At 44.3% G+C, this 27,410-nt stretch overlaps 1 protein-coding gene across 1 annotated transcript; it reads right to left on the minus strand.

The window, feature by feature from the left end:
* Positions 1-584: 584 nt before the first annotated feature.
* On the minus strand, positions 585-25,899 carry PANX1 (pannexin 1). Its single transcript, XM_071432763.1, has 5 exons — positions 25,621-25,899; positions 16,088-16,227; positions 6,650-6,873; positions 4,532-5,202; positions 585-2,854 (listed from the first exon to the last, which is right to left on the minus strand). Exons 1-5 carry the CDS (start codon positions 25,799-25,801, stop codon positions 2,772-2,774), a joined length of 1,299 nt encoding a protein of 432 aa, XP_071288864.1. The 5' UTR covers positions 25,802-25,899; the 3' UTR covers positions 585-2,771.
* Positions 25,900-27,410: the final 1,511 nt, after the last annotated feature.

Here is a 27,410-nt window from a genome sequence, read left to right on the forward strand (position 1 = left end):
ATTAGTTGCAACTCTCCTACATTTAGAGAATTATTAATACCCAAGTGGTGGAGAGAGAAGGGGCAAGAAGGATAGGCACGGACCAAACCTGAACCTTGACATTGTCATTTTACTTTCTGGAATATTTAGAAGAAGAATATTTAAAAGAGTATAGTGGTGAAGGGGCTGAAGATGGACTCTTTTCCATAAGGCCTAAATTGGCATTCCACCCATCTTTTGAAAATGGCAAAACACAACAGGAGCAGTGCCACTAAAACATTAGTAGAACTGAGCTGGACAGTTCAGAAACACATGTTAAAACAGGAAGATATGGCTAAAAAGTATGTGCTGACAGTGTGGCCAATTTGTAGATAGTAAATTACAAAGTGGATGTACTATTTATCATGTGCTGACATTTTCTGTTGCTCTGACAATTTTATGAGAAAATAAAAAGAGCAGAATTATAACCACTGTCCAAAATGTTTTCTCAGGGTTTAGCATCAGACCACATGTATTTGCACTATGGCAACACGTGATTTTTCCTGGAACCTTTGGACATTTATGCTGTTGAAGGTCACAAAATTTATTTCATTTTAATAACCAAGGAAGATTGATAGACATTTTATTAAACACTTTAGAAGACAACAATAGATTCACTGCAGCAAGTCATATTTTTTAATACAAAAGGAGAGTTAGTAAAAAGTTAGGTATATATCCAACATGAAACATGAACATGTGGCTTTCAGGAGCTTTAATTTTAAAGACTGGAAACTCTACTTACATCAAACAGTTCAAACACATCCACATCACAAAATCTTAGTATTGCACTATAGCTCCTCGTCCAAGACATACAATGCACAATGTGCACCTGCACTGCCTACATACAAAGGACCATCAGCAACACATCAGCACAGCCAGACAGAATCTAGGAAAGGTCAAAGGGATCATAGGCTTGGTGCCAGAATTATGGCAGTAAAATTCAGCAGTGTGGACCACCAGTGTCCAACGTAAGCCCTGTTTTGTGCTGGAAATGCAAGAGACATTAGGAGGGCAGCTGTGCTGCTGTCCTGGGCAGAGGTAGCATAAAATTATGGTCTTAAAGACTTCTTTTAAAATAAGGCTTGTCTTAGTTGAAAGCCATAAGAAAGCAGAAGAGTTCTTGTAATATTAGCCCTAAGTGTAGCACAGCAGCACTTTCAGATCCACTCAGCTTCAGATCCACTTCAGTTCACAGCGGCTGCCAGATTCAAGTATGGGCACAATCTCTGAAATCTGCTGCAGCAGCACATGAAGAGTTCTGTGCAAAAATGGTATCACCAGTTACTCCTGTTTGCCCCTCATCCACAAAGAGAGCACAAAAGTGGGTGACACTAAGGAACTGGAAACTGGAAGTCCTACCTAGCTATAAAAGAAGTCCTCCTTTGTTTAAAAAGCCAGCTTGGAAGAGGTGACAGTCAAGTCATTTCGCTTTCATGGACAATACAGAAAAAGGAGTCAGTATATCACATTTGTGAAAGATATACACTGCCACTGTGGTGCTTCACTCTCCCCACCCACCTCACCTTACATGTAATATTTGGGCAGAAGGGACAACATTAAAGCTGAATTCTACTCTCCCCAAATGGTCTGATGTACAAACACTCCCCCTTATTTTGTCTCTTCCAATACACTTAAGCATCTTTAATTAAAATACAGTCACAATGTGTGTGGGGGAGAACAACCTGTCATACTATTTACATCTACTTCACCTTGGCTGTTGGGTGCTTGGCTCTGCTGAGGCATTTGGGTGCTACTTTAATACAAGTTAGTTTGTCTTCTCAAGTGTGGTTTGAAAACACCACAACTAATATTGCATTTGATACTACAAACACATTGAGAAAAATTCTACACATAAAAACATTACAAAACAACTTCAATAAACTGTTACAAAAATAGAACCAATTTCACTGATCTTCAGTCCAAAACTCCCAAGGCAGATTTATTAGACACGAAGACCAAAAGAAATTGAGGGATAGAAATTAAACCAACACTTAGCTTACACATCATTACATTTTGTAAAAACATTATTAAGACATTATTAATTTATTAATATATAGAAAACTCAAAATCCCTAATATTTACAGTACCTTCTTAACACTAAAACTGTTTGTAGTCTCTTTCCCACCAGTGTCAAGTACTTAATCCCAGACACAAATGCTGGGATGACTAACAGAGACATCTCAGGCTGAACAGAGTAACCTCTATTTTTCCCATGAAGACACAGCCAGTACCAGCGGCAGCCACCATCCAGGACAGATTAACCAGATTCATCATAAAACCCCACCCCCAGCCCCCCTTCTCCAGGTCAGAGAGCCCAAAGTTACGTTACTTAAACCCCAGAACTGAGATGGCCACTGCTGCAGAGCAACACTTCAGAATGCAATCAGTGGCCATCCCTTTTTCTACCTGCAGGCTTATGTTCCCATCCCTGTCCAGCATGGAGTGAGCTCTGTCCAGCTGCCAGCTTCAACTGCATTCAACACACATCATTTGCTACTCATGACAGAATTGTTTTGTTCTTGTTCCTCCTTGTGTGTGGTTTGATTGTTTTAATAAATAACGGAAGCGTACAATGTGCTTTTTCAGGCACATGACTCCTGATTATTATACAACAAATAGTCTGTAAACCAGTTTGGCCTCTGGGGAACTGTCAGGCAATTGAGAACGTTGCATTAAAGAGCAGCACCTTGCACTGAGCCCAGTGGAGAAGCCTTCCCATGGAATGGGCTCCTGGCTCCTGCAGCTGGGAAGCATCAGCACGAAGAATCTATGAGCCTTTGGCGAAGTCTCTTGTCTTCTCTCATATTCGTGCCACTCGCACCACGGTCTGTCAGAACTGAAGAGAAGGCAAAGCTTCAGAAGAGAAAGGGCCATCAAACCACTCAACACCTCCTGGTGCACAAAGAAAGTGCCACCCTGCCTGTGCTGCACTGCTGGCTGCCCTGAGCTGCCTCCACTGTGCCCACACCCAGCACCAGGGTGCCCTGCACGTCGCTCTGCCAGAGCCAGCACTGTGCCACTGGTTTGTCAGCACAGCCCCTCAGAAAAACATGCTGACACCACAAGGGACAGAGGAAAAGATGATGAGGTGTGGGTGAAGCTTTGCTGATGGCTGTGGAGCCTGCAGCTGTCCCCAGGCAGAAGGAGAAGGGCCACACCAGTCTGAGCTGGTCACAAATACAGCAGCTTCTTTCTGCAATCCATTTTAACAGCACTTCAAGCATTAGCTTGCTCTGATTTGGACAAAAATAGATCTTTGAAGTGTTTTCAGGAGGTGAAAACAATCTCAAAAATTCTCCTTTCAGATAAAAATCAGTCATATTTTCTATTAACTTTTTCAGCTCCTTGAGCCCAGATCTCCACCTCAGGCTTTTATATTTTACTTCCAAATCCACCTGTCATTTAAAAAATGGACAGATTTAAAAGGAAAACTAAATGCTGTCAGAATTACTCCAAGCTGCTGCACAAGAGATGGCTGCCAAAAGGGGTTCTTCTCGTTCAAAAAGAATTCTGCTTGTTTGTTCTGAATTCTCCTTTTGTATAAGTTGACTTCTCCAAATCTCAGCCTACCCCAACTGCCTGACTCAAGTACAGGAACAGCTAATCCCTGGGTACTGATGCTTCTTTTTTATTAATTACAGGGCATAGCTTTCTGAAGAGAGAACAGATTTATTCTTTTCCTACCTTTGAAATAGTTCTTTAACTTTCCCTCAGCATTGTGCTCACATACCCAGGTAAGCTTCTAAATGTTTTAAATCATCATCACTTTTGGTTTACACCTCTCCCTGGATATTTGGCTTCTCTAATTCTGCACTTGAGGAAGGAACTGGTTTCACAATTAAGGTATGCTACATTTTTTAGGACAGAATCCTAGACTGTATTGTATATGAGTGATTGCTCAAGCTGACCATGTCTGCAGACTGATGGGATATCCAGAGAACCATTGCACCAATCCAGACTGACTTGGACCATTTTGACAAAAATCTCTTTACAGTCAATCTTCCTTGCTCTCTATGAAAGCAGGAAGAGGTTCACTGACTCCAGTCCCACTTCCCTTCTTTTGTCATTTCCTGCTCCTCTGCCAGCAGCATTTCTGAGCATCAGACTTATTTTTATATGCACCCATAACTTCTGCCAAAGCCTGAATAGAAGCAGAAGCAGCAGTTGCTGCACTTTGGAGCCAACTTCTGAAGAAAAGTCCTGAACCCACCAGCTTTCTCACTGGAGCTGCTTCAAGCACAACCCAGCCTAGAACTCTGCTACTGTGCAGGGGGTCTCAGGCAGGTAAAGTTCAAACAGCTGAACCTGTTGGTGCCAGAGCAGAGATGTCAGCAAGGACCACCAACCCAACAAACAACCCAGGCTTCAGCTGTGCCACAGACTTACACCACCACATTCTTCTGAGGTTATAGCACTTACACAGCAGGCAACAGAGCAAGGACTAAGGAGGTCCATTACCTTACAGAATATATTAATAAGGTTTTGGTAGGAATATACATCTAGACCAGCTTACCTTGTAACTCTGTTGCATCTTTTTCCAGCTCTTCTGTAGTTGTTTCTTCAGGCTTCTCCAACTCAGCAGTCCCTGGCTTGCCATCTATGGTATCAGTCTTAATAGTACCAAGGTTTACCAAAAGCTGCATGACATCAAACTTCTCAGAAACTGCAATGTTCTCCAGCACCTTAAGGCATTTAAATGATTTAAGTTCACTCACATTTTCCTCAAGAAAGAGGAGGTAAAGGCTTAAGTCATCAAAATGATTTGACTTAAGTTTCAGAACATCAAAAGTTGGCAAGATTTCATACACTTTGAGAACACCTGAATTCCACCTCCATGGCACAAACATTGCATACACTACCAGGGGCATCACCATCAGATAGACTATCAGGTTAATATAGCTGAGTACCTTGAAGACACCAACAGCAATAAGCTTGCACTGAACCACTTCTGGAACAGTTGTGTCATTCTTAAGGATCCCAGTTTTGATAGTGCAAAGAAACTCATCACTCAGAGAGGAGAGACGGATGTAGTAGCCCAGATAGAGGCATGCAATGAAAATAATTACTAGTGTGAGCAAACGGCATGTAATGTATTTCATTATTAAGCACTTGGAATTCTTTTTTGTCTTCAGGTACTGCTCCACAATTGGGTATTTAAAGTAGCTTTCAGATATTTCCCACAAACTGAAAAAGAGAGAAAAAACCACATCAAACTCATATAGATCAGATGCTGCAACATTTACCTACACCAAATATCAACAAAACCTAGTACTCTAAATGAGATAAAAGATTGGAAACCTTCTTAAAATCACAGAATCACAATATGGCTTGCATTAGAAGGGTTCTTTAAACATCATCTATTTCCAACCAACCCCCGTGCTCTGCCATGGACAGGGACACCTTCTAGTAGGCCATGCTGGTCAAAGCCCCATCCAACCTGGCCCTGAGCACTTTGAGAGGTGGGACATCCACAGCTTTCCTGGGCAACCTGTGCCAGCCTCAACATCCTCACAGGGAAGAATTTTTTCCTAATGCCTAATCTAAACCTACTTTCTTTCAATTTAAAGCCATTCCTCCTTATCCTGTCACTACATGCCCCTCTAAAAACCCCCTCTCCAGTCTTTTTTGCAAATATCCCTTTTAGGTACTGGAAGGTGCTTTAAGGTCTCCCTGGATCCTTCTCTTCTTCAGGCTGAACAACCCCAGCTTTCCCAGCCTGTATCTGTAGGAGAGGTGTCCCATCCCTCTAATCATCTTGATAATACTCCTCTGGACTCACTCCAACATGTTCACACCCTTTTATTGAGGTAAATCAAGGGTAGTTTTATTGAAGTCAGTAGAAAACCAATAGAATAGCAGACAAATGAAAGATTGAGTTCAAACACTGGAAAATGGGAAAAAAACCATAGCCCTCATGGCAACAAAATATTTTTGTTCTTTTCCAGTACAAAACAGGTGCAAATCCATGCAAAAAAGCAGACTTTCCAAGCACTTGTTCAAAAATAGAAGACTAGAAGGCTTTTTACTTGCCAAGACCCAACTCCACATGTCACAGGGACCTAAGACTGCTGCACTCCTTGTAACCCCACACAGAGAAACAGGTACCCTCGGCCTACAAGGAAGCAGGAACTGGATCTGGTTGGAACAGTGCACCAGCTTGATCAGAAGGGGGGGGTGGGTCGCTTTTGTGGGTTTTGATGTTTGAGTTTTTAATCATTTTTCTGATCAGAAGCTTTGCAGACCTGTATCTTAAAGAACAGGAGATAACAAGTAACTTGACAGTGTGCAAGGGACTGTCAAGAACGTTGAGAACTGAGGACTGAAGTATCTCTTTTCTTACACTGTGGTGGGCAACACTACTTAACAGCTACTGCAACTAAAGAAATCAGAAAAACATCTCAGGTAATAAGTAATCTGAAGAGCTCATTACATGTTTTCTTTGAAAATAGAAAGTTATAGGTTCCAGCTCCCAGGGCCAAAGTAATCATTTCAGATATCTTCTTTCTTTTAACCAAACTTAAAATTGTGTCAAGTCACCATTCAAACCTTTGCAATAAATTTCCAAGTGGGTACAGATGTCACACCTGTTACGAACTTGAAGAGCAAAGAAAGCCAAGCCCCAACATCTTACCTCTGTGTCAAGTTCTCATTAGCAGCTGGAATCAAGTCAGCAGGGTCCCTGGCGTCTCCACTCCGAATGCTGTTAGCAGCTTTGATTGCCCTGTTATAGGCTTTGTCAAGTTCTTCCATAATAAATTTCAGGTCTGAGGAAAGGTGAGGTGCTGCAGTGAAGCGCCAGAACAGACATGGCAGATACAGCAGGATAGCAACAAGCAGAAGGATGTATGGGAAGAACTGCAGGGAGAAAAAAACCCTGATTAGGCTTCACCTGCATAAGTAATAAGTCAGCCAATCGCCATCATTCCCCATAAGCATTACATTTCCTAGAGGCCTACTAAATCCCTGTAATTTTATTTAAATCTTTCTACTAAAACCCAATTTTGTGATTATTTGGGATATGCAGGGACGCAAAATCTATTTCAGACAGCTCCAGTAACTTTGCTGCTGCTTAGAGCTTCTCCCCACCAAAGGGAAAAAAAAAGCACACAGAATAAAGGTGCTAATCCTGATAACAATTTCTGCATATTCAAAACCACTGGAGCTGACATTGAGAAATACAGCATTAACCTGGGGAAAAAACAAATAGCACAGCAAAGCAGCCATCAGAGGGGCTGACTGAAAGAAGAAGACAGCATCACCTAACTCTCTCCGATGTGTCACCACTGTTCATAGCAACTAAAGCACTCCAAATACCAGCAAAATCTCTCCTGCTTTCCATTTGCTGTCAGGAGGTTAATGAATAGAGCTGCTACAGCTCTGCCTCTGCCTGCAAACACACATCTGTTCAGAGTGCATCCAGTGACTGTAAAAGATATAAGTGTGGCTGGAGTACTTCAGGGTATTTGAATATTTTCAGGTAACACTTAAATGGAAACCAACACACAGCATCAGAATGGTCTGGTGTTAATGCAGCACTGAGAAGTCAGCCCTTACATGGTCACAACTGCTTAGGAAAGGGCTGAAGCAGGTATAAAATACAAGTTTGAAGTTTTGCCATCTTTCTTCTATTAATCTACAAGTAGTTTTTGTCACTCCAATTCCTCCCAGCTGCAGGAAAGATGGTGTTTCTATGGACTCTGACATTATATTTGAAGCATAAAATTATACATAACATTACCCTTACAGAGACACAATGTAAGACCTGGAGAGACAAGCAGTTTGTAATGAAATGTACTGCAAATTCAGCCAACCTCTAATTCATTCCATTCAACCTTTGCTAGCAAGCACACTTAACTCCAATCTAGCATCAGTTCATAAGGAACTTTAAATTAGTTGAACAAATATGAAACAGATGTAAGACATCACAAGTGTTACAGCCATGTGCCCCTGCACGTTCACTGGCAAAGCCAGTGGAGATTTTTAGAGGAAGCTTGAACTGAAGTCATTAATCACTGCAAGCGGAAAAGCTACACGTACATTTGCAGGTATTTAACAAGATGAAAATCTGGGCCTAATATCACAATGTTAACTTGTGTTTGCATTAATCAAGAGATATTAAAGTTTTGCATGCACAAAGTAATTTGATGTTATGGAACATTTTATTCGGGAAAATTACTTCTAATATGACCTACCATTAGAGCAAAACTCTGTGTTATTATTGGCAGTAGGAATGCATATGATGTGTTAGACCTTAAATGACTGACTTCCCCTATCCACAGCAGCCCATAAAAACTGTGCAGAGCTCTGCCCTCACTACTGCCTCTCCCTCCTCTTTGCACACAACAGATAACATCAGATCATCTTCCTTCTCCCAGATGTAGACCTCCCAATTGAGGTGTAAAACTCTGGTATGTCCAATGTATTTTGTACATCTCATCATCAACACAAGAAGTTGGTCTTCTTATTTATCACTGTGGACAATGCCACCAGGTCTGAGTCCTGATGCCTTGATTTACCCAAAACTTCATGGTTTCACATCCAGGCTCTATCAGTCCTCTGAATTCTGTATGATGTAGAAATAGAAATGATCTGTCTTTGAACCCATCTTATACTTACCTAAGCTCCTCTAAGCTGCTGCAACGCATTTTCCATAGGTCTTAACAAATGCTTAAGATTGCCTGTATAGCTGCAAAGCCTGTTTGACTTCACTTACACCTGTGTCATACACCTCTGAGCCACCTTCCACTGGTGCCAGATGGGGAAACAAACAACAAAGACACATCTGATTTAGTAAGGAGCAACCAAAATGCCTTATATTGGTTTACACCACTTCGATTCAGTACTCACTCATTTCAAATTTTACCAGCATAAGAAGATGTATTAATTCCCTTTCTGACCCTCAAAACTAGAAACGCCATCAGCAGCATCCCATATAATCCTAGAGATCTCTTTACCCCAAGCACTACAAGACATATGGTAAGAGGCAAGATAGTTTTCACACTGGAGTTACAGCCCCAAACCTCCATTGTTCCAGTCTCCACTTCTTCTTTTATAATTTAAAAGAATTCTGCACTTGTGTAGCACATTGGCAGCAGCCCTCTTGCTCTGTCCCAGATGTCCCCCAATGTCCCCCTCTAGCCTGCCCTCTTTAGGCTGTTGCCTTAAAAAAAAACCAGCTCCTGCCATCTTGCCCTGCACCTCCTCCTCTCCCCAGCTCCTTCACCACTGCCTCCTCACCTAGAGCATCACACTGCTGGGAAAAGGCACATTTGCTATGCATTTGCTGGGCTTCCTCTCACCAGGCTCTCATCACTCCCAAAGCTCAGTTCATTGCAGCATAAGTGAACTCTGTGCAACTCTTTTCTGAATAGTCACAAAACCAGAGCAGTACACGATCATTAGTGCAGCTCTTTTTGTTTGCGAACAAAAGTCTGTATTTGTCATCTTTTCCACAGCACCTGATGCACAATTCCATCCTTCTCAAGTCCTGGCTTCTTCAAAAATGAAAGATACACTTGTTCTATTTGTTAACAGTAGGCTTAGATAACCAGCAAATTGTTTTGAATCATTAAAATTTAAGGTCTTGAATGACAGGGAGAAGTGAAAATGCAAAGTCATCTGGCATGAGTCCTAGGTTTCAGAGCAACAGGGTTGTCAACAGCAGCTGGGTTGTCCAGCTCACCTGACTATATTTGACAGTCAAACATAATGACTTCCCATTTTAAGAGGAGGACTCTGTGGTATTTGTGCACAGACAACCACATGCCATCAGCCTTTCTTTTATGGTTTATGGTTTTATGGTTTATTTGCTCCCAAGGCACCGAACGCACAAGGAAGAAGTGCCCCTTCAGTCTTGGGTAGTTTGAGCATTAATGTAGAAGGAAGTGTCACTGATCCCAAGAACTGTATGTTCAAAGGTATGTCAGAGAAAAATACTGGCCCAGAAGTGAAACTCAGTTTTTCCTTTGCCGTGTAGTTATCAAGCTCCTTCTCAACATATTCAGTAGGAGACTGACAAAAGGAGTGGTGTGTGCAGCAGGGACCCAAACTGCAGTGCCCTGTAAGTTTTCTGCTGCAGCTGAGCTCCTGAAAGCTAAGGATGATGGAAGCAGGTTCTCCTGCCTTGCTTGTCCCTTAGCCTGATGGCACACTGCGGGGGACAGCAGGCTCCCAAGGAGGCAGAGCACTCGGAAGCCAAGAGGCTGCCCCTGTACTGCTGCAGGTCATGTCACCATGTCACTTGACAAGCTCTCGAGCCCTGTGCACATTCCAGGCTGTTTAAGTAAATTTGTTAGCACTCAGCCACTGTTCAGCAAGAACACGTGCATGGGTAGAGAAGAAGAGGCATTTGAGCAATCCATTTGCAGAAGCACATCAAGTGGTGGAATCACAAAACTGTCTTTTGAAGATGCACAAGCACCACACTCCCCCAAAGGTGAAAGATAAAATCAGACTAAAGCACAAAATAGTCTGTCATCACCAGCTTCAATTCTGCTAAGGTGAAGTCAATACACAGAAAAGTTAGAAGGGCATTTAAAATAAGTGCTTTATAACCTCAAATATGCTTTTATCATGCAAAAAAAAAAAAATAGCTGGAATTGGTGGAGTGACACAAAGGGCATTTTCAAGGACCTAATCTACAGAAAGCTTGCCAGAGTCTGGATAAAATTGTCTGGAAGAAGATGAAAATAACTTTAATGGTATTTAGAAAACAACAGCTTTCTAATCTTACTTTATCTTCAGTCCCTATTTCCTCTGGGCAAACACTATACAAGTGACTGAAAGCAATCTGACTTCCACCTACCTGACCATAGTCAAAGAGTAACTTGAGTACAGTAGCACAAAACTTGAGCTGCACAGGTCTGGGTAACAGCTTTGAGAAAATTAATTGGCAGACAATTAAAAGAATGAAGCACTGGAAGTGCCTTCGTTAAAATACATAAACATGGTGAGATGTCTCCCTCACCAGTTCCAATTTTGGAAAAAGCCCAAGCAAAGGCACTAGTCCCCAAACAGGCTAATGACAGTAATTACACATTTCCAGAAGCAAAGGCATTAAACTCCCTCTGGATATGATCCAATTCCTCTTTGCAGCAATGGGAGGTGTCTCACTGGTATTCAGCAGAAACAGCTATAAATGACTGATCATTCTAAATGAGATCCTGTCCTGTCTCCAAACCTACAGGTGAATCTCAAACCCTATTTGACCTTTATCCCTCCTGTTACATACTTTCTTTTCTGATACAGCTTCAAAACTGTTCTTCTCCAGTTCTAATTAGCTCAAGCCATGATCACCAGGGGAGGCTGTGATGGCTGGATCCAGTTTATTCTGGACTTTGGGGGACAGATGGCAACATGGTAGTCAAGGGCTGCCAGGAACAGTGACCCAGACCTGGTCAATCAGTCAATCACGAGTCAATCATCACACTCCATAAGCAGTGGGCAGCCCTGGGCCTGTTACGCTTTCCTGCTTGGCTACAGACGGCATCCCAGCTTCTCCCCTTGAGCAGGGATACATCTCAAGGTTACTCCTCAAGGCTGAGAAATTCCTTGCTGTAACACACGGTCTGTAGGTGATTATTAGCATGCTTGAAATTTTAGCTGAGTGATTCAAAGGATTGACAGTGCATATACAATCCTTTAGACATAAACTGTTGAGAGGTCTGGGACTAAGTTTGAACCTATCCACATCTGAACTCCCCTCTGAGAAGTTTAGACAACAAAGGAGTTATTTCTGAACCTCATGACTCAACAGGAGGGTCTCCCCAACAACTCTCATTCTATCCTCTATGCACTAAATACTGTAGTGTATCTTCCCACTGAACCTTGATAAACCACTGTCACATTCACATTTATTTAACTGTGTTAACTCACTGCTTTAGATCAACACATTGTTGCTTCTCTCTTAGGAGTGAAGTGGATGACTCCATCCGCAACAGAATGAAGTACCTCTAGCACTACACTTTCAAGAAATTACTTCAAAATGCATCTGCATTTATAAATACATCTATGAGTGTCCTTGCTCTGACAGCCCTTAATCTCTCTGGGAAGGGTTTACAGGTGAAACATGAGGAGCCCTCAGTCAATTAAGAAATTGTACAAACAATGAGTCACTAGAACCAGGTAAAAATCACAATTATAACTGTACCATCAATATAATAAATAACCCCAAGGTTTGCTTTGGCGTATTCACAAACAAATGACTCAAAGAACAACACAAGGGTCCATTGTAAATCTCACTTCTTTTATGAAAAGTGAGGGTTTTCACATAATTTCACTTCATGCATACAAAGACTGCAGACCCATCTCTGTAGGCAATGCTTTCAGCAGGTCCCAAAGCACTTGTCCTGCACTTTGAAAGATCTGAGCCAGACAATTGACCTCTCCTGGCTGTGCCACATGTGAAAACCTCTTCTTTCAGTCAGATGAATTGTTTGCCTGCATTTCACGTGAGTATAAATCTTTTTCTGAACAACCCTATACCTTTTCTTTGCTTACCTTTACCTTCTTTGCTTCTCCCCAGTTAATAGCAGACTAGAACATACAGTAATTTAAAAAATCCCTAGAAGACTCTTGATCATAGGTAGCTCCATCCTAGCAATCCAAATTTCAGGGCTATGAAGTGGTCATCACTCAGGGTTCAACCACCCCTCAACTTGCTTGGCTGCTATCAAGAGCTGGTAAGATGATGCTCACTGTTCTCCTGCTTGAGTTTTCATAAATTTCTCTATGCACTATGGATTAAAAAGTGCAGTCGCCTCCTCTCCTCCTTCACTACACTGTGAGGACTGTCCTCACAAAATGGCCAAAACCTTTTCTTCTCCTTCCAGTTAAGGATCAAGACAAGTTTTACCAAAATAACTTGTCAGGTGGAACACTCATCTTTAGAGACAATAAGCAAACTACCTGCACAGGGCAGGGAAATACAAAACTCCTCCATCCCCACCACCACTGACTGTCTGTCTGTCTTTACCACTCATCTCTAGAAACCAACATTTCTGTTCTGACACTTTAGACAGACACAAGAAACCTCTTAAGGGAATTAAACCTGAATGGAAAATCTCAGAAGAAGACAGAGGCAAGAAAATAGTGAAGCCTTAACAGAATAAGTTTCCTCAATGACAAACCTGAGGAGGAGTCAGAGGACTCAGCCATATAATCATTTTGACAGCTCTTTCATTGACAAAGAGAAGGAAATCTTAGCATTAAATTAAGAATATAGGCAGGACCTACCACAGTCTCTTCTTTATATGTATCTGCAGGTATTTTGTTCATTGAATTGTGCATTTTAGTACACAACTCATTTTGCTTCCTGCTGAGGGTTATCCACTGTGAGGAGTTTCCAGAACAACTGGAAATTTCAGAACTCCTGTTCTCCATGGGGAGAGGTCCTGGGCACCTTCTAGGAGCACAAAAACCACTAGAGAGTCAAGGAACCCAGAAGTTTGCAGTATGGTCCTTTTCAGCTTCCAAACTGATAAATTCAACCCCTGGGAGAGATCTCCTAGAGCAGAAAGGACAACCAGTAAAGGTGCCAAGCTTTAGGGAGTGCCCAGAACAGGAACTTACATTTTACTGTTCAAAAAACCAAAAATCCCAGAGCAAACTTGAACTCTGAAACAGGAGGGAGATGGAAAGGTTTCAGTTTTTCTGTTAAAAAAAAAAACCTCTGGAGGTTTTTTTGATAATCCTTCAGAGCAACCAGATGTTGAGAACAAAAGCAGTGCAGGTTACTACATGCTGGCTTTGTCACCAAAGAGCTCCCTGCTCCTCCTTCCTTCGGTACCACACTGAGCACTGCCCCAGGAGGCAGTACTTCTGCCAGAGCACAGAGAGCATGCCAGAAGGAAACCCATCCATTTTAATCAGTAATGGGGCCTACAATCTTATTCCCCCAAATCTTTAATATAGTGCCTCCTTAAGTGTTTTTTATGGAGCCTTCCAGCATGCCAATATAGTGAGATACTAAGTGAGTCAGAGTTTTGGAAAGAACCTGAGATGCCCTGCAAATAAAAGCTCTGCTTCCCAGAAAGAAGGAAAAAAGTTTTAAGTGAGGTTTTAAGAAGAACTGGGCCTAATGACCCCTGCTGTCCCTCTGTGTGCATTGCTGCAGATGCAGAGTCAGGTCTCCACTAACCACTGACCTGAGCACAGCAAGTCTCCCCTTTCTCCTAACATCACTGTGCTCCCAAAAGGCTCTGCTCTGGCCATTTTTAAAATAATTATTTAGCCAAATCTGCAGAGCAATGAGCTTGTGCATACTTTGTGCAGACAATGGTGTGGGGAGAACCCAAGTCTTCCTGCAGAAGTGATCCCAAGGCACTGAGCAGCTGTTTGCCCTGGATGCAAAGAACAGCCTTCAGATAGCAGAGTGGGAAGCTAAGTTCACTGTTAAACAGCTGTAATGCCACTCCTTCCCTGTAAACTTGTAAAGCATGGAGGCTGATGAACAACCAGAAGTATACTAGTTAATATTGATCTGCAAAGAGCATCTGCAGCTCCCAATGTCTGGGTCAGAGAGTGGGTGGCTAATCATGGATCTAGGAAGATGAGTCACCAGCCTCTGTAACAGCCCCTGGCTCAGCTGAGCAGATGCACTGCTGATAGTCTGCAGGATATTTACAAGGAAACATCATATGCCATACACGTCATGGAGAACTGCAGCAATTTCTGATACAGCACTAGTCAGCAAATTAACATGGGTTGCTTCATAAAAGTATGAGTGCTTAAGCTATTTGTAGCTGGCAAACAAGCAGACAATGCTATCAGCAGGTAACTATCACGTGAAATTCAACACAAAAAATTTGGGTAACAAGAGCCCATTCCCTCAAGAGAAAGGGGCAGCAAAATATCCAGGTTTGCAGGTGGAGTTTCCAGCACTGTGAAATGTTCCAGCAGCTTCAACTGGCCTCTGTAGAAGGTCTGGCTGAAGTGGAGTCCTAACTGTGCAAGGAAGAGTTCAGGCTAGAAACCAACAAGTCTGGCCTTAATATTCATGAAACACATGCCTATTGGGTCAAGGTTATCAGTGGAGCTAACTGGAGAAGCCAAAAGTAAATCCTCAATTAATGATTTGGGTCAGCAAACAAATCAGAGATAGCCTTGAATAGCCCCTCAAAGATTATACCACCAGATGACTGGATAATAAAATCTGAGGCTCAGGATAGAGAAGCAAAAGCCAGAAATACAGGTGCTGCAAGTCTCATACCTGAGCTCCCTCTAGCACCAGGTTCTCCTCTGCTCCCAGGTACCAGGGGTGTATTTGCTGGGGCAAGTAATACAAGGGCTGAGGAAGGCAGAACACAAATTTGCAGAGCCCAACAAGCATTTCTTACCTTGGCATCAGCACTGCTCCAGCAGGCCAAAGCTGCCTCTCGAGTTGAGTCAGCTCCAGGCATTGGCATGGCATTAACCCAGTGTGTAACTCCTGCCAAACCTCTGCTAAGTGCTTTGAGCCAGCTCAAGTATCTTAAAACCCACTGCACTTTTAACCCATAAAATAAATCCTTCTGTGCTTTAAAGGACACTGCTTTACCTGAGGCAATGAAAGCCAGCTCATGGCTGGCCTGCAGACATGCAGAAGAGCACGCTGAAGACAGGGTTAAACCTGTTGGTACCACTGATTATTTCACCTCCCCCAAAATGTCTATCTGCCACAAGTCTCTGTCTCCATGCACAACTGGGCAAGAGTAACACAATAAAAATATAAAATGTTTTTATTACCCTGTTTTTCTAAAATAAGCTTTTACAAGCATTAAGGCAGTTGTTGTGTCCTGTACTCCAGTTTTAAAATAGTTCCTGGCTAAAGCCAGGTGAAGCATTCACTCCAGGGCAACACAGCAACATTAACATTACTCTTGTGTCAGATAGCTGGTGACCCTTTATTTAAAGGCAGAAAATACTTCCAAACAGGGCAGTACTAGAGAAGGTAAGGGAAAGAAAACATTCTAAAAATAGAGAGTCAAGTCAAAGGCAAGGACTACAGCAGAGCAGAGAAAGCAGAAAAGTGAGGCAAAGGTAGGTTTCTATGTGGGAATAACTTTGCCAGGAGATGGAGACCTATACATACTTTATGCAGTGACAGGGGTATGTTTTCTAAGTTGTTGTGGGATGGTTGCTTCTGCTGCACAGCTGCCCAGCAGTAGGAGTCCACATAAGCAGCTTGTCGCCAGGAGAAGGAGCTGGGTGCAAAACAGCTTATTTGAGCACCTGGGAAAACAAAGCAAAAGTTATTGCAGCCTCAAAAGATTTAAAAAAAAAAAAGAAGAAAGCAAGCTTAGGAAGAAAAGCCTCCATTTAATATGTTGTGGTACCCAAAGTTATCAGGTTAAGCGATCAGACAAAGCCCAGCAGTTCTGCAGGGAGGAGGATCCCGAGTTCCCACTGCCCCCAAAGGCTGTAACTCCCACAGGGATCCATCTAAGGATGTCCCTAAGGGTTGAGACAGCATATGTACAACACTTATCTTTTAGGCCTATTTCTGTAAGTCTTGTGGGAAATGTGACCTTTAAGATCTTTCTCACTTGCACTTAACTCAGGTTGGCCAAAGGGGAATTGACAAAGTGTGACCGCATCAGGCCCAAGGCAACAAATGCCATCACATATCATGGTGTCACAACTTCCCAAAGCACAACCTACAGCTCACATGTCTACTGTAACAAGACCTCAAACACCACTCTTGCAGCCCAGCAGCCCTTGCAATGATGGAAGGGCAGGTTTTCCCAGGGTGCTGCCACTTCTGCCTCTGAGACTGCAAATTATTTGGAGGGGTTCAAGTTATATCTGTGAAAACAAGGATTTCCTCCTGTAATTTTTGGCAGAGAAATTGTGGCCCCAGACACATCCAAAGGAGGCCAGGCCCCACCTCATCAGTGCAGTGATGTGCTGTGTCCAAGACTGCACGTAACGCTGTCATTCCCATTTATTCCCAGGACCTCTCCAGCTGCTCAGGAGCTTCAAATTAAGATCAAGGCCCCAGCTGACAGCAAGAGCAGCTATTTACCAGCCTTAGGGTCAAATTCTGCTCTGGCTAGTCACAGGCACCAGGTGACCCCTCCCACAGCATACCTCAACCAGGAAAAGTGGTTATGGGACATGGAGTACCAGTGGCTCCCCACATTAATGCCAGTAAAACAGGGTGAAGGGGTTCAACCTTATTTCTGAAGCTTTGATAGCAAAAGCAATCCCCCCAGCACAAATACATTTCCACCAGACTTTCATAAATGTTGCAACAGGACAATCATTTCACCAAATAATACCCAGAGTGGACATGGCTCTGCCACGAACATTTCTTCTAAGAGCAACACTTCCAACACTTTTGCTAATATCAAAAGACCAACAGGGGAAAATGTGCTGTATTTTTTCCCCTGAACACATTCATCTAAGTTATGCTAATGGAATTGCTGTGTGCTTTATGGGAGTAAGTATGTAATACAAGCCTGTATCATTTGTCGTGCCTTTTTTCTAGTTTAGTTTTCAGAGAATAACAACTTCTTTTGGAAAAGGAACCAACTGCATTTGCCTTGTAACTTGTACAGCGTCTTTACAATGTAGCATAGTCAAGGAGCTTTATGAATAAAAGCCTTTCCATGAGTCACTATTGTAATTATTTCTAGGGCTGTAGTATCATAAGGACATGGTTTGATCATCATGGTTTGACCTGTCACAAGTCTCCCTTATGGAAAACAAGTTACTGTTTATCAGAACAGAGCTCATGTGATTTAGCAAAATTGGCACCACACAAGCACTTGCACTCCCCCAAAGCCTGGGGAGTTTTTGTTTCCCAGATGATTTCCATTAGTTGTGGAAACCAAAGAAATAATATATTGAAGAAAAAAAAAGGGGGGGAAAGAAAGCAAAGAAAAAAGCAGGCATTTAATGTCTGCTCTCCACGGGATAGGGACCATTCATGCCCTGCTCTCACCATTTAACCCATCTCCTGCTGTTGGCTGTGCCCAGTGCGGAGCAGCAAACAAGTGACCTTTTCAAAAGGAGAGCAATGGAGTGTTCAGAAAGATGCTTTGTCTTATTCATGTTTGTGCATCCACAAAAAGAAACACATTCCATGTGTTCATTCTCATTAACAGTTGAACACCACTTAAAGTGATGGAGTGTTTAAAAGGCAGAAGTGAGGAAAAAGGCAGGCATGCCTCTTCTCCAAAACTAGTGATGAAAAAGGCAGCCAGCCTCCTTCTCCAAAATGTCATGTGCACAGCTTCATACCAGGATAGCTACAGCAATGCCAGTGCTGCAGCAGAGCAGAGACCATCACTCACAACCTACAGTCTTTGGAAACCTGACTTGGGAGCCAAGCACATAGAGCTCACCCTCAAGCAGGGGGACACTCCAGTTGTTGGACTGGTTTTTAACTATCTGATTGCAGTCTTGTTTGTAAACACTTGTTAATTCAAATTACAACTTTGCAGTGACAGTACTAAAGTTAGGACTTATACAGGGAAGATGTTTTTGTGCATCATCTGTACAAAACACAGACCATTACATGCGTCAGAAAATGGTCACCATTTCCCATCTTTTATTTCCTTCCTTCCTTCTCTCCTCCAAAGGAGTAACAGCAGTATGTATAGAGAGATAATTTATTTTATGTTGGACTATTCTGGAGGAAGTTGAAGAGAAAATCTGTAGTTTCTATTAGAGAAATTTGGCACAGGGCTACATGCCTTCCACAGACCCACTGTGCACACAGCTATGCACAGGGCTAGGTTATGAGAGGCTAATGGTCCTCTGCTGTCACAGGAGCAGCCTCCTGGCTTGGTGACATGAAGCCATTCCTTTCTCTTGCTCCTGCAAGTAATAGCTTGGGAAAGAGAAAAGCAGCTAACAAGCCCATGTCTACAGGGAGATAAAATATACAAGCAAGAAGGATGAGGAATAACAAAAGACTGAATTTGTTAAGCAGTTGCCACAACAGTCTTTGGCTAATTTATCAGTACTCTTGGCAACAGACTTTTTTTTTGTAATCATTTCCTGATTAGCTTTGGAGAGGGAGCAATAGGGATTTGTCTTTTACTTTTGCAAACAAATGAGGATTAAAAAATGCTATTTATGATGGGTGTCCTAAACACCGACCACCCAAAAGAGCTGCAGAAAGCTAGGCAGCAGCAGGTATGCAGCCATATCTGATGAAATGACACTTTTCCAAGAGTGCTAGGATTACAGATGGGGCTGGTTGCTGCAGCAGGAATTGCTTGCAGGCATGCAGCTGAGTGCAGAGTACAAGGCTGAGTCACTGCAGCCAGTGCACAGCAAGGATGAGCTGTCACCCCACGCAGCTGTGGCACCTCTTCATGGGTGCTTTGCCAACAAACTTCCAGCTATTGCCTCCACATCTGTACCAGGAATACCTTTTCTTCCCCTACAACTGGCTCTTCTGCAGCTCCTATGCAGGAAATCTATGTATGAGAAAAAACTTTCAGAACCCAAGGAAATCTTAAATTGACAGGAGAATCCCTGTTCAGTACTGGACTGCTTTCCTGGGTCCAAGGCAGGAGGAGCTGAGGGATCAGCACCCTCTGGCTGCACCCTTCACAAAAGAGAGGGTAAAGCCAGCAAGCCAGACTGGTTTCCTCTTCAGTGGATCAAAACCTCTCTGCTGACTTACACATCTAATTAAGAAACTGCAGCTAACAGACAGGACAGTCAAAAATCAATGCAAATCATAGGCTTAACCATTTTTTTTGAACCAGGATCAAATGATTGCAGCTGGACTGCAGGACTGAACCTTCATTAAGTAATTATTTGGGTTCTAATACACTGCAGTTACTGCAAAAAGATTTGCATACACTTGGAGGAAAACCTGGCCATTAATCTTTACTATAATTTTCCACAAGACAAAATGAACTTGCCATGATATCCAAACATCTGATTTCATCCAGCAAGAATTATGCACCTTAGTAGCCACTAAACAAAAACATAAGCAAGAAAATCAAGGCACACATTGACAATGCACAGACTGCTAGGCACCATCCAACACACATCCTCCACACCAACATTAAAAAATATTTTAAAGAATAAAAAAAGGAATCCCAATGCATGCCAAGTAGAAGGTTGGGAGAAACAGAATCTGTTGAAGAAGAAAGTATGGAGCAAAATGGGGCACTGGAGAAAAAAACCTCTTCCCGAAGTACTTTGGCAACGGAGCAGGAGCAGAATGTAAAGCTCAGGTGATACAATGTTTAAGTGAAGTGGGTCAGAGAAATTAGCAGGTATATTTCTTCTCTACAGGGCTGCAAGTTGCCCCTCAGAGAAGTCTCAAAATCATACAGTGGGAAAAGAGATGGTTATTTATCAAGCACAGCCTTCAGAGTGATAAATTTTTTGATTCATGGGAAACAGCAATTGTGAATTAAATTTCCACCACATCTTTAAACAGAGTTTCCTTTCATCTGAAGGAGAAGCACTACAAAACAGCGGCAATGACCATCTAGCTTCCCTGCCAACATGGGTGGTACCCCAAATCTCAGGCAACACCAGAGGCCCATGATTTTTACATTTACTCTGGCAGCTAAAGCAGCTTACCATCATTTCCACAGGAAATGTAAAGCTGGCTCTATAGGAATTAAACAGAAAAAATCTTACCAACGGCTGAAGATGCTCACACAATGACAGTTTATAGCTTGATATTACAGCAAATGTTTTTACAAGCTTGCTCTGGCTGCCCAGGCAGGCCTGTGCCTGATGCTGGAACTTCTGCTCTTTCCTGATCACTCCCTACATGCCAAAGAGCAGCACAGTGTATCCTGCTGGGATCTGCACCTCTCTCACAGAAGGTCTCAGCCTGCCTGGCTGCTCTGGGCTGAGGCAATACATTCTTCATTAACGCCCTGGGTTTCACAGCACCCTGCTGAATTGAATGCAAGGTGTGCAGCAGTCAGCTATTAGCACACAGCCTGCTCCAGCAGCACTGGGAGGGGCTTTTCCAGCTCTCACCAGCAGCTGCCATAGTAATAGTCTTTGGCTTAATTACACCCAACCCAACTTTAGCCTCCAGCTCTTACCAAGTCACAAGATAGGATTATTTCCTAAGAGCCTCCCCAGGAACTTGTGAACATGAAAGGAGAGGGACATCAGCAGGGAGGACCAAACGGGGAGGTACAAGAGAGGAAAGGAGCCCAATTCAAGAATTAAGACTATTTTTTCAGTATATTTGTTGTGATTTAGTCTCACAGTTGTTTGGGTTTTTTATAATTTTCTACACATTTTATTCTCATGACTGCTTCAGACACATGATTAACTTATCTAGAGAGATCCAGGCCCAGCTGGACATGCAGCAAGGGGCACTGATGCCATTGTGGCTCCCACAGAAGCTTCTGGGATGCAGCACGCAGAGCTCCCCACTAACACCCTTCACCCAGCCAAAGCACTTCAAATCCCACAGGCAGCCAACTGCAAGGATGGAAACTAAAAAAAAAAAAAAAAACAAAAAAACAAAACAAAACCAAAAAACCTGGGTGAAAAAAGATGCCCATAAATTAGGTGGAAAATGAGCAGGGCAAGTAAGGATTGTCACCACTGGGCAAGTCCAAAGTGGTCAATGGGGACATTAACCCTGTGGTGAGCAGAGCATAAGGCAAGGCTCCACCTTCCCACCTCTGAGCATCCTCCAGCATGGCAAGATATACCAGAGAGCACCAATGGGAAATAAAATGGTTTTAATGCAACCAATCTCAATTTTGACAGATTCATGCAGATGCAGTTGGTTGGCCCATGGTCTGGTACTTCCTAGCCCAGCATCCTGCCAAACTGATAAGCCAGCTGCACTAAGCAAGCCTTCATTATGATTATAACCAAGTTTCCCAGCAGTCTACACTCAACATGTGATGGTTTCTGTGTCCTGGAAAGGCTTACAAGGTGTTTTCTTATACCATAAAACAGAGATGCTAAAACACCTGGATTACTTCATCCCAGCTACCTGTGAGCCATGCACAACCAACACCCAAACCAAACACGTAATGGCTGCTGTGGCCACCACAAAATTCCATTCTTCTCCTCTCTCTCCCTCCCTTCTCATCCCTCCCCAGGCATCCCCTCCCACACAGGCTGCAGGGAATGCTGCCCATTGCACAGCTGTGCCTGAAGCTGCTGCATGCTGGAGGTCAAACATCATTTGGTGACAAGCACAGATGAGCAGTTCACAGTTGCCTTCCTACAGAAAAAGATGAAAATAGTTGATGTTGAGTGGACAGCTCTCACATCTGCTTTTCTTTAAGCTGCAACCCGAGACAGCCATTGATACTTTTTCCAGAACTAAGCTGAAGTTTGGCAGAGGCCAAAATGAAGCAGCTTGTTTTGATTTCCTCTCTGCTCATCTGACTGTACCTGCTTAGGGCTGCAGCATCCTGCTCCAAGCAGCACCCTGGGAATAAGTATCTATGTTTTCAGCCAAAGTGTTTACAGTAAGAAAGCACATCTTGCAGTACACACAATCTGAGATCAGAAACTGGAATTAAATTCTGACTCAGAGCTATTCTTACTAAAAATGGCACAGATAAAACTCTACTCATTTCTCATTCATACACTGCTGAGGGTGCCCCGTCTTTCAAGGGTTTTTTTCCCCTTTATAAGAAGAATTGCTGATTTAGCTACATTTAGATGGTTTCTGCTACCACGCTACCTGACCACCTCTAGTATAATTTACCCAAGAACTGCCAAATAATATAAGGAAATAATATCAAGCCACATTATAAGGAATATACATATACAGCACAATCCTCACAATCCTATTGTTATTTCCATTTTCCCATTCCCAGTATATATAAAATGATGTAAAATTGTATAAAACAAGGTCTAGCAGCAAAGAGGTAACACATGCAGGATTTCAAGCAGCAAAGATTCCCAGGGATGGCAGACAGCAGCTCAGTCACTGCTTAACTACCACCAGAACCAGCTTAAAATCCTCACAAAACTACAACTGACCATGGGTTTCTAAAATATAGCAAAAAAGCAAACTCAGGTTAGTTCTCCTCCTGCCCCTGAAGAATGCCAAAGCAGGGTGCAGGCACTAATCCCAGAATTTCAGCACTGCTCACTGGCTGGGTGCTCCAGCTGGTTTTTCCACACCTCCAGCAGAGAAATCCTCTGTGATTCAGCTGGAATCTCATTTATTTCCTGAAACTCCCATCAAAACTAAAAGTTGCTTGGTGGCTTCAGAAAACTTCCATAGCCTTTGCAAACATTTTAATAAATTTGCACAATTCGAGCAACCGCGTGTAGGAGGAAAATTGCAGGTGTCTGACACCAGACTGCAACAGAACAGGAAAGCACAGCAGGAAGGGAAGGTGACAGGAAGAGGTGCCAAGAGAACTCAAGGTGGGAAGAATGCAATTATCCCAACAGAAATAGAAGCTGAGCATTCATTTTTGGAAAGGGTGTTCAGTTTTTGTACTCTGAGCAGGTATTTCCACCATTTTCACACCCACCTTTGAGTTATTCTTTTTCAGACCTAAAAATGAACCCTGACAGTTTCACTCAGTTTAGCACTCCTGAGCTTTTTCAGAGCATGATTATATCACAAAGTGTTTGAAAACAAACCGTGCTATTTCATCGCCAGCTGAAAGCCACAGCACAGACAACCAGGCATTTCCAGCCCCTAAAATCCTCAGTGTTCCCCCAAATGCCTTAATAGAAGCAGTTTTGGGCTGTCCCACAAGCAGCCAGCCTGCTGAGCTGCAAGGACTGTGTGGGAAATAGGTGACAGCTGTCCCAGCAGCGAGGCTGATTTACTATCACTTTCTGTATGGACACCACGTGGTGCAGTTTCACCTCTGCCCGGAAATAACAAGTACTTCTCAGAGTTATTTGCATATTTATTTCTCAACTAAAAAAGCTCAGTTTTCAATGCACTGTTTCCTTCTAACAGGTTCTCAGGATTATAAACAAAAACACTAGCAAGATGCAGCCCTTGTTTTTATTCTTTCTTTATGAATCTACTGCACTCACAGATTCAATCCGAAATAATTGAAAGACGAGAACTTAACTCATCTGAAAGAAAGGCACACTTTACTGAACTCTGCAGTTCAACTGTGTGTTTGATCTTTGTGTAAGGGAGCAAAAGGAAAGAAGTAAAAGAAACATTGGTACCCAGGCACTGTTTCAAACTGGATCCAGCAATTCTACAGTAGAAGCAGAAAGAAGAATTAAGGGCCCCATATACAAGTTACTGTATGGAAATGCAAACCCTCTTTTTAACTGCTTTAAGAGGAAGAAATGTGCCTATATCAGTAGCAGATCTAAAACTAAAAGAAGCAGGTTAGAGTGCAGAAATATGGATGTGTTCATCCAGTTTCTGGATGAACAGAGCTGCAAGGGGCTCAGATCTGGTCTCAGCATTTCCAGTCTGGTTGTCCTTCACTTCCCTGCGCAGTTATTGTGGGCCACAGCAATCTGGTGCAATAGGGGTGTAGCTGTGTGTAAATACAGCCATCTGGGGCATCCTATCTCTCAAGCAATCTGGTATCTGACTAATGCTATTCATGATGGCTTTGCACAGATTCACCACTCATCCAAAGTTCCGTTCCAGTTTCCACTCTCCTGACATTCACTTGACTCAATCTTGTAGATGATGGAGATCAGGTGTATAACACTGAATGCCAATAAACAGGTGCAGACAGCAAATCAAACTATCTCTTTGAAAGGCTGGAAATCCTGTGATGCACCCCTGTCTCCAAATGGATAGCATTACGTATAGACCTTTGAGATCTTCATTCATATAGTACTATTCTTAGCAAATCATAGGAAGGCTTGGGTTGGAGGAGACCTTAGAGATCATTTAGTTCCACTCCTCATGCCAAGGGCTGCTGCATGATCACTTTTGTAACTTGGGGAGGTGGGTAAATAAAAAGATAGTAAAATAATTGGGGAACTTGGCCTTTTGCCTGTAAAGTTTCATCGACCTGTAGTTTCATCTACCAGAGTCACAGCAGAAATTGACAACTGGCCGGGAACAGCTGCAGGAGGGCAGAGGAGCAGCGGAAAGCTTCAGAGAGCTCTGCCACTGCCCGTCCTGCGGGTGAGCAGCCCCACCGAGCCGCCTGCAGCGCAAGGCAGAGCTCTGACAGCCCTCCCCGTGGCACCTGTCCCTGACAGCTGAGCCACACCGAATCCTACTGCCCAGCACCCGGAGCGGCAGCAGACGGGCACTTCCCTGGCACATCCCGGCTGGCTGCTCCGCTCTGAACTGCGCTGGGAAACAAAGGGCAGCGCGGCTTCAGCGCTCCCGTCGCTCCCCGGCAGAAGATGCGCCGGCTGGGCTGACAAAGCCCCTGCTCGGGAGGTGTCGAGAGAACGGCAGCGGCCAGGGAATGCCCAAGCGAGGAGGAGGGCCCGGGTGAGGCCGGCCGGGCAGCCCAGCACCCCTGGATGAGCCTGCTGCCAGGGATGCGCTCCGGGACGGCTGTGTTCCGGGAAGGCAGCGTTCCCCTCCCGCGGCCCACAGGCGCCCCCTGCCCTGCCCTGCCCCGAGCGGGAGCCCTGCCGGCAGCCGAGCCCCGCCGAGCCCGGAGCTCCGCTCCGCCGCCCCCCGCCCGCCCAGCCCTTTGTCCGCCGCGGGAGCCGCCGGGAACCGGGAAAGGGGGGCGCCGGAGTTACCGATGGAGACCTCCTGGGCGAAGGCGAGGGAGATGAGGAGCAGCGGCAGCCCCACGGCGATGCAGGTGACGATCTTGTCGAGCGCCAGCTCCAGCCGCAGCCCCTTGTAGCGCGTCTCGGGCGGCTCCTTCAGCAGGAAGTCGGAGAACACGTACTCGGTGGCGATGTGCGCGATGGCCATGGCGGGCACGGCTCCGCACGGCTGCGCTGGGCCGGGCTGCGCGGGGCCGGGCCGGGTTAGGCTGGGCCGGCCCCGCCCGGCTCCGCCCGGCTCGGCTCGGGAACGCCCCCGCCGCCCGGCCCGGCCCGCCCGCAGAGGGGCGGGGGGCGCGGAGCGGCGTCCTGCGGGTCGGGAGAGGGAGTGCGGCAGTGCCAGGAGCCCTGGGGGACACGGAACCGCAGAATGGCTGGGCTTTGAAGGGACTTTAAAGATCATATATCCAGCCCCGCTGCTGTGGGCAGGAACGCCCTGCTCGGCCTTAAACGCCACCGGGGATGCAGCACCCACAGCTTCTCTGGGCAAGCTGTGCCACCTGTGCTCCCATCCTCTCAATAAAGAATTTCTTCATAAAATCTATTCTAAACTCACCCTCGTTGAGTTTAAAGCCATTCCTCTTTCTCCTATCACTGCATGTCCTTGTAAAGTGTCATTCTCCCTCTTTTTTATAAGCCCCCTTAGGTCCTAGAAGGCCACAGTGAGGTGTGTCTAGAGCCTTGTCTTCTCTGGGCTGAACTCTCTCAGTCTGTCTTCTAGGAGAGTTGCTCCAGCCCCTGCACGGAGCATCTTTGTGGCCTCCTCTGGATGTGCTGTAGCATGTCCATGTCTTTCTTGTGTTGGGGGCTCCGGAGCTGGACACAGCACTCCACACAGGGTGCCAACAGACCAAAGCAGAGGGACAGAGTCACTTCGCCTGTCCTCCTGGCCACACTCTTTCTGATGAGGCAGCCCATGATGAGCTTAGTTTTCTGCATTCTCAGCACAGTTTGTTCATGTCCATCTTTTCATCCACAAGAACCCTCAATGAGAGGGGCTCTCCATGGGTTCTCCCAGTCTGTACTCATGTCTGTGGTTGCCTCAACACAGGTACAATGTTTGAATGGAGACTCCTTGTGTCAAGTTTGTGCCCATCAGCTCAGGTCATCTCACTAGGCACTGCCAAGAACAACCTGACTCTGTCCATGCTACTCCTCCATCAGCTGTTTGCACACACTGTGGAGAGCCCCTGAGGCACTTTCTCCAGGCTGGTGAGCCCCAGCTCTCTCAGCACTCATGGCCCCAACACAGTCTGACAGATGCTCCAAGCCCCCAACCTACCCAGCACCATGTACTGTGGCATTCTCCCCACCCATAATGTTTGATCACTGCTTTTCAGGTCAGTTTTTGGGGGGAGTCACTGGGGTGCCTTCACCTTTAAAAACCCTTTATTTGTTTGCCCCTCTGTACTTTTCCTGTTGGTTTCTGGACCTCTGTGAGCTTGGAGTATCCTCAGCCCAGAAGTGACATGTCCACCCCATGCAGAGCCACTTCCTGTGCTGTGCTTTCATGTAATACTCCCCCAGCTCACTGCTTTCTACAAAAAGGACAAAATATTCCCTCCTCCACTCAAATTCCCCTTTATAAAACTGGTATCCTATCTGCTTTCAATTGTCCTTCCTATTTTTTTCCAAGCCATAAGCCAAGGAAATCAATCCTCATATGGAAACTGTTCTACAATACTGATTCCCTTTCTTATTCTTTTTGTGCTGGTCTTGTGCTGCTTTGCTGGATGAGGCCAGGAGATTTGACTCAT

Source organism: Agelaius tricolor, unplaced genomic scaffold, assembly GCF_023055355.1.
Source record: "Agelaius tricolor isolate 1412-34295 unplaced genomic scaffold, bAgeTri1.0.p SCAF_9, whole genome shotgun sequence".
Taxonomy (NCBI): domain Eukaryota; kingdom Metazoa; phylum Chordata; class Aves; order Passeriformes; family Icteridae; genus Agelaius; species Agelaius tricolor.

What these genes read in the sequence shown, in the direction of transcription:
- PANX1 (XM_071432763.1), bottom strand. Translation starts at nt 25,801, where the DNA reads ATGGCCATCGCGCACATCGCCACCGAGTACGTGTTCTCCGACTTCCTG. An exon ending in AATGAGAACTTGACACAGAG is followed by an intron (nt 5,203 to 6,649) that starts GTAAGATGTTGG and finishes TCTCTTTTTCAG; the next exon opens with TTTGTGGGAAATATCTGAAA. An exon ending in AGATGCAACAGAGTTACAAG is followed by an intron (nt 2,855 to 4,531) that starts GTAAGCTGGTCT and finishes CCTTCTCTTCAG; the next exon opens with TTCTGACAGACCGTGGTGCG.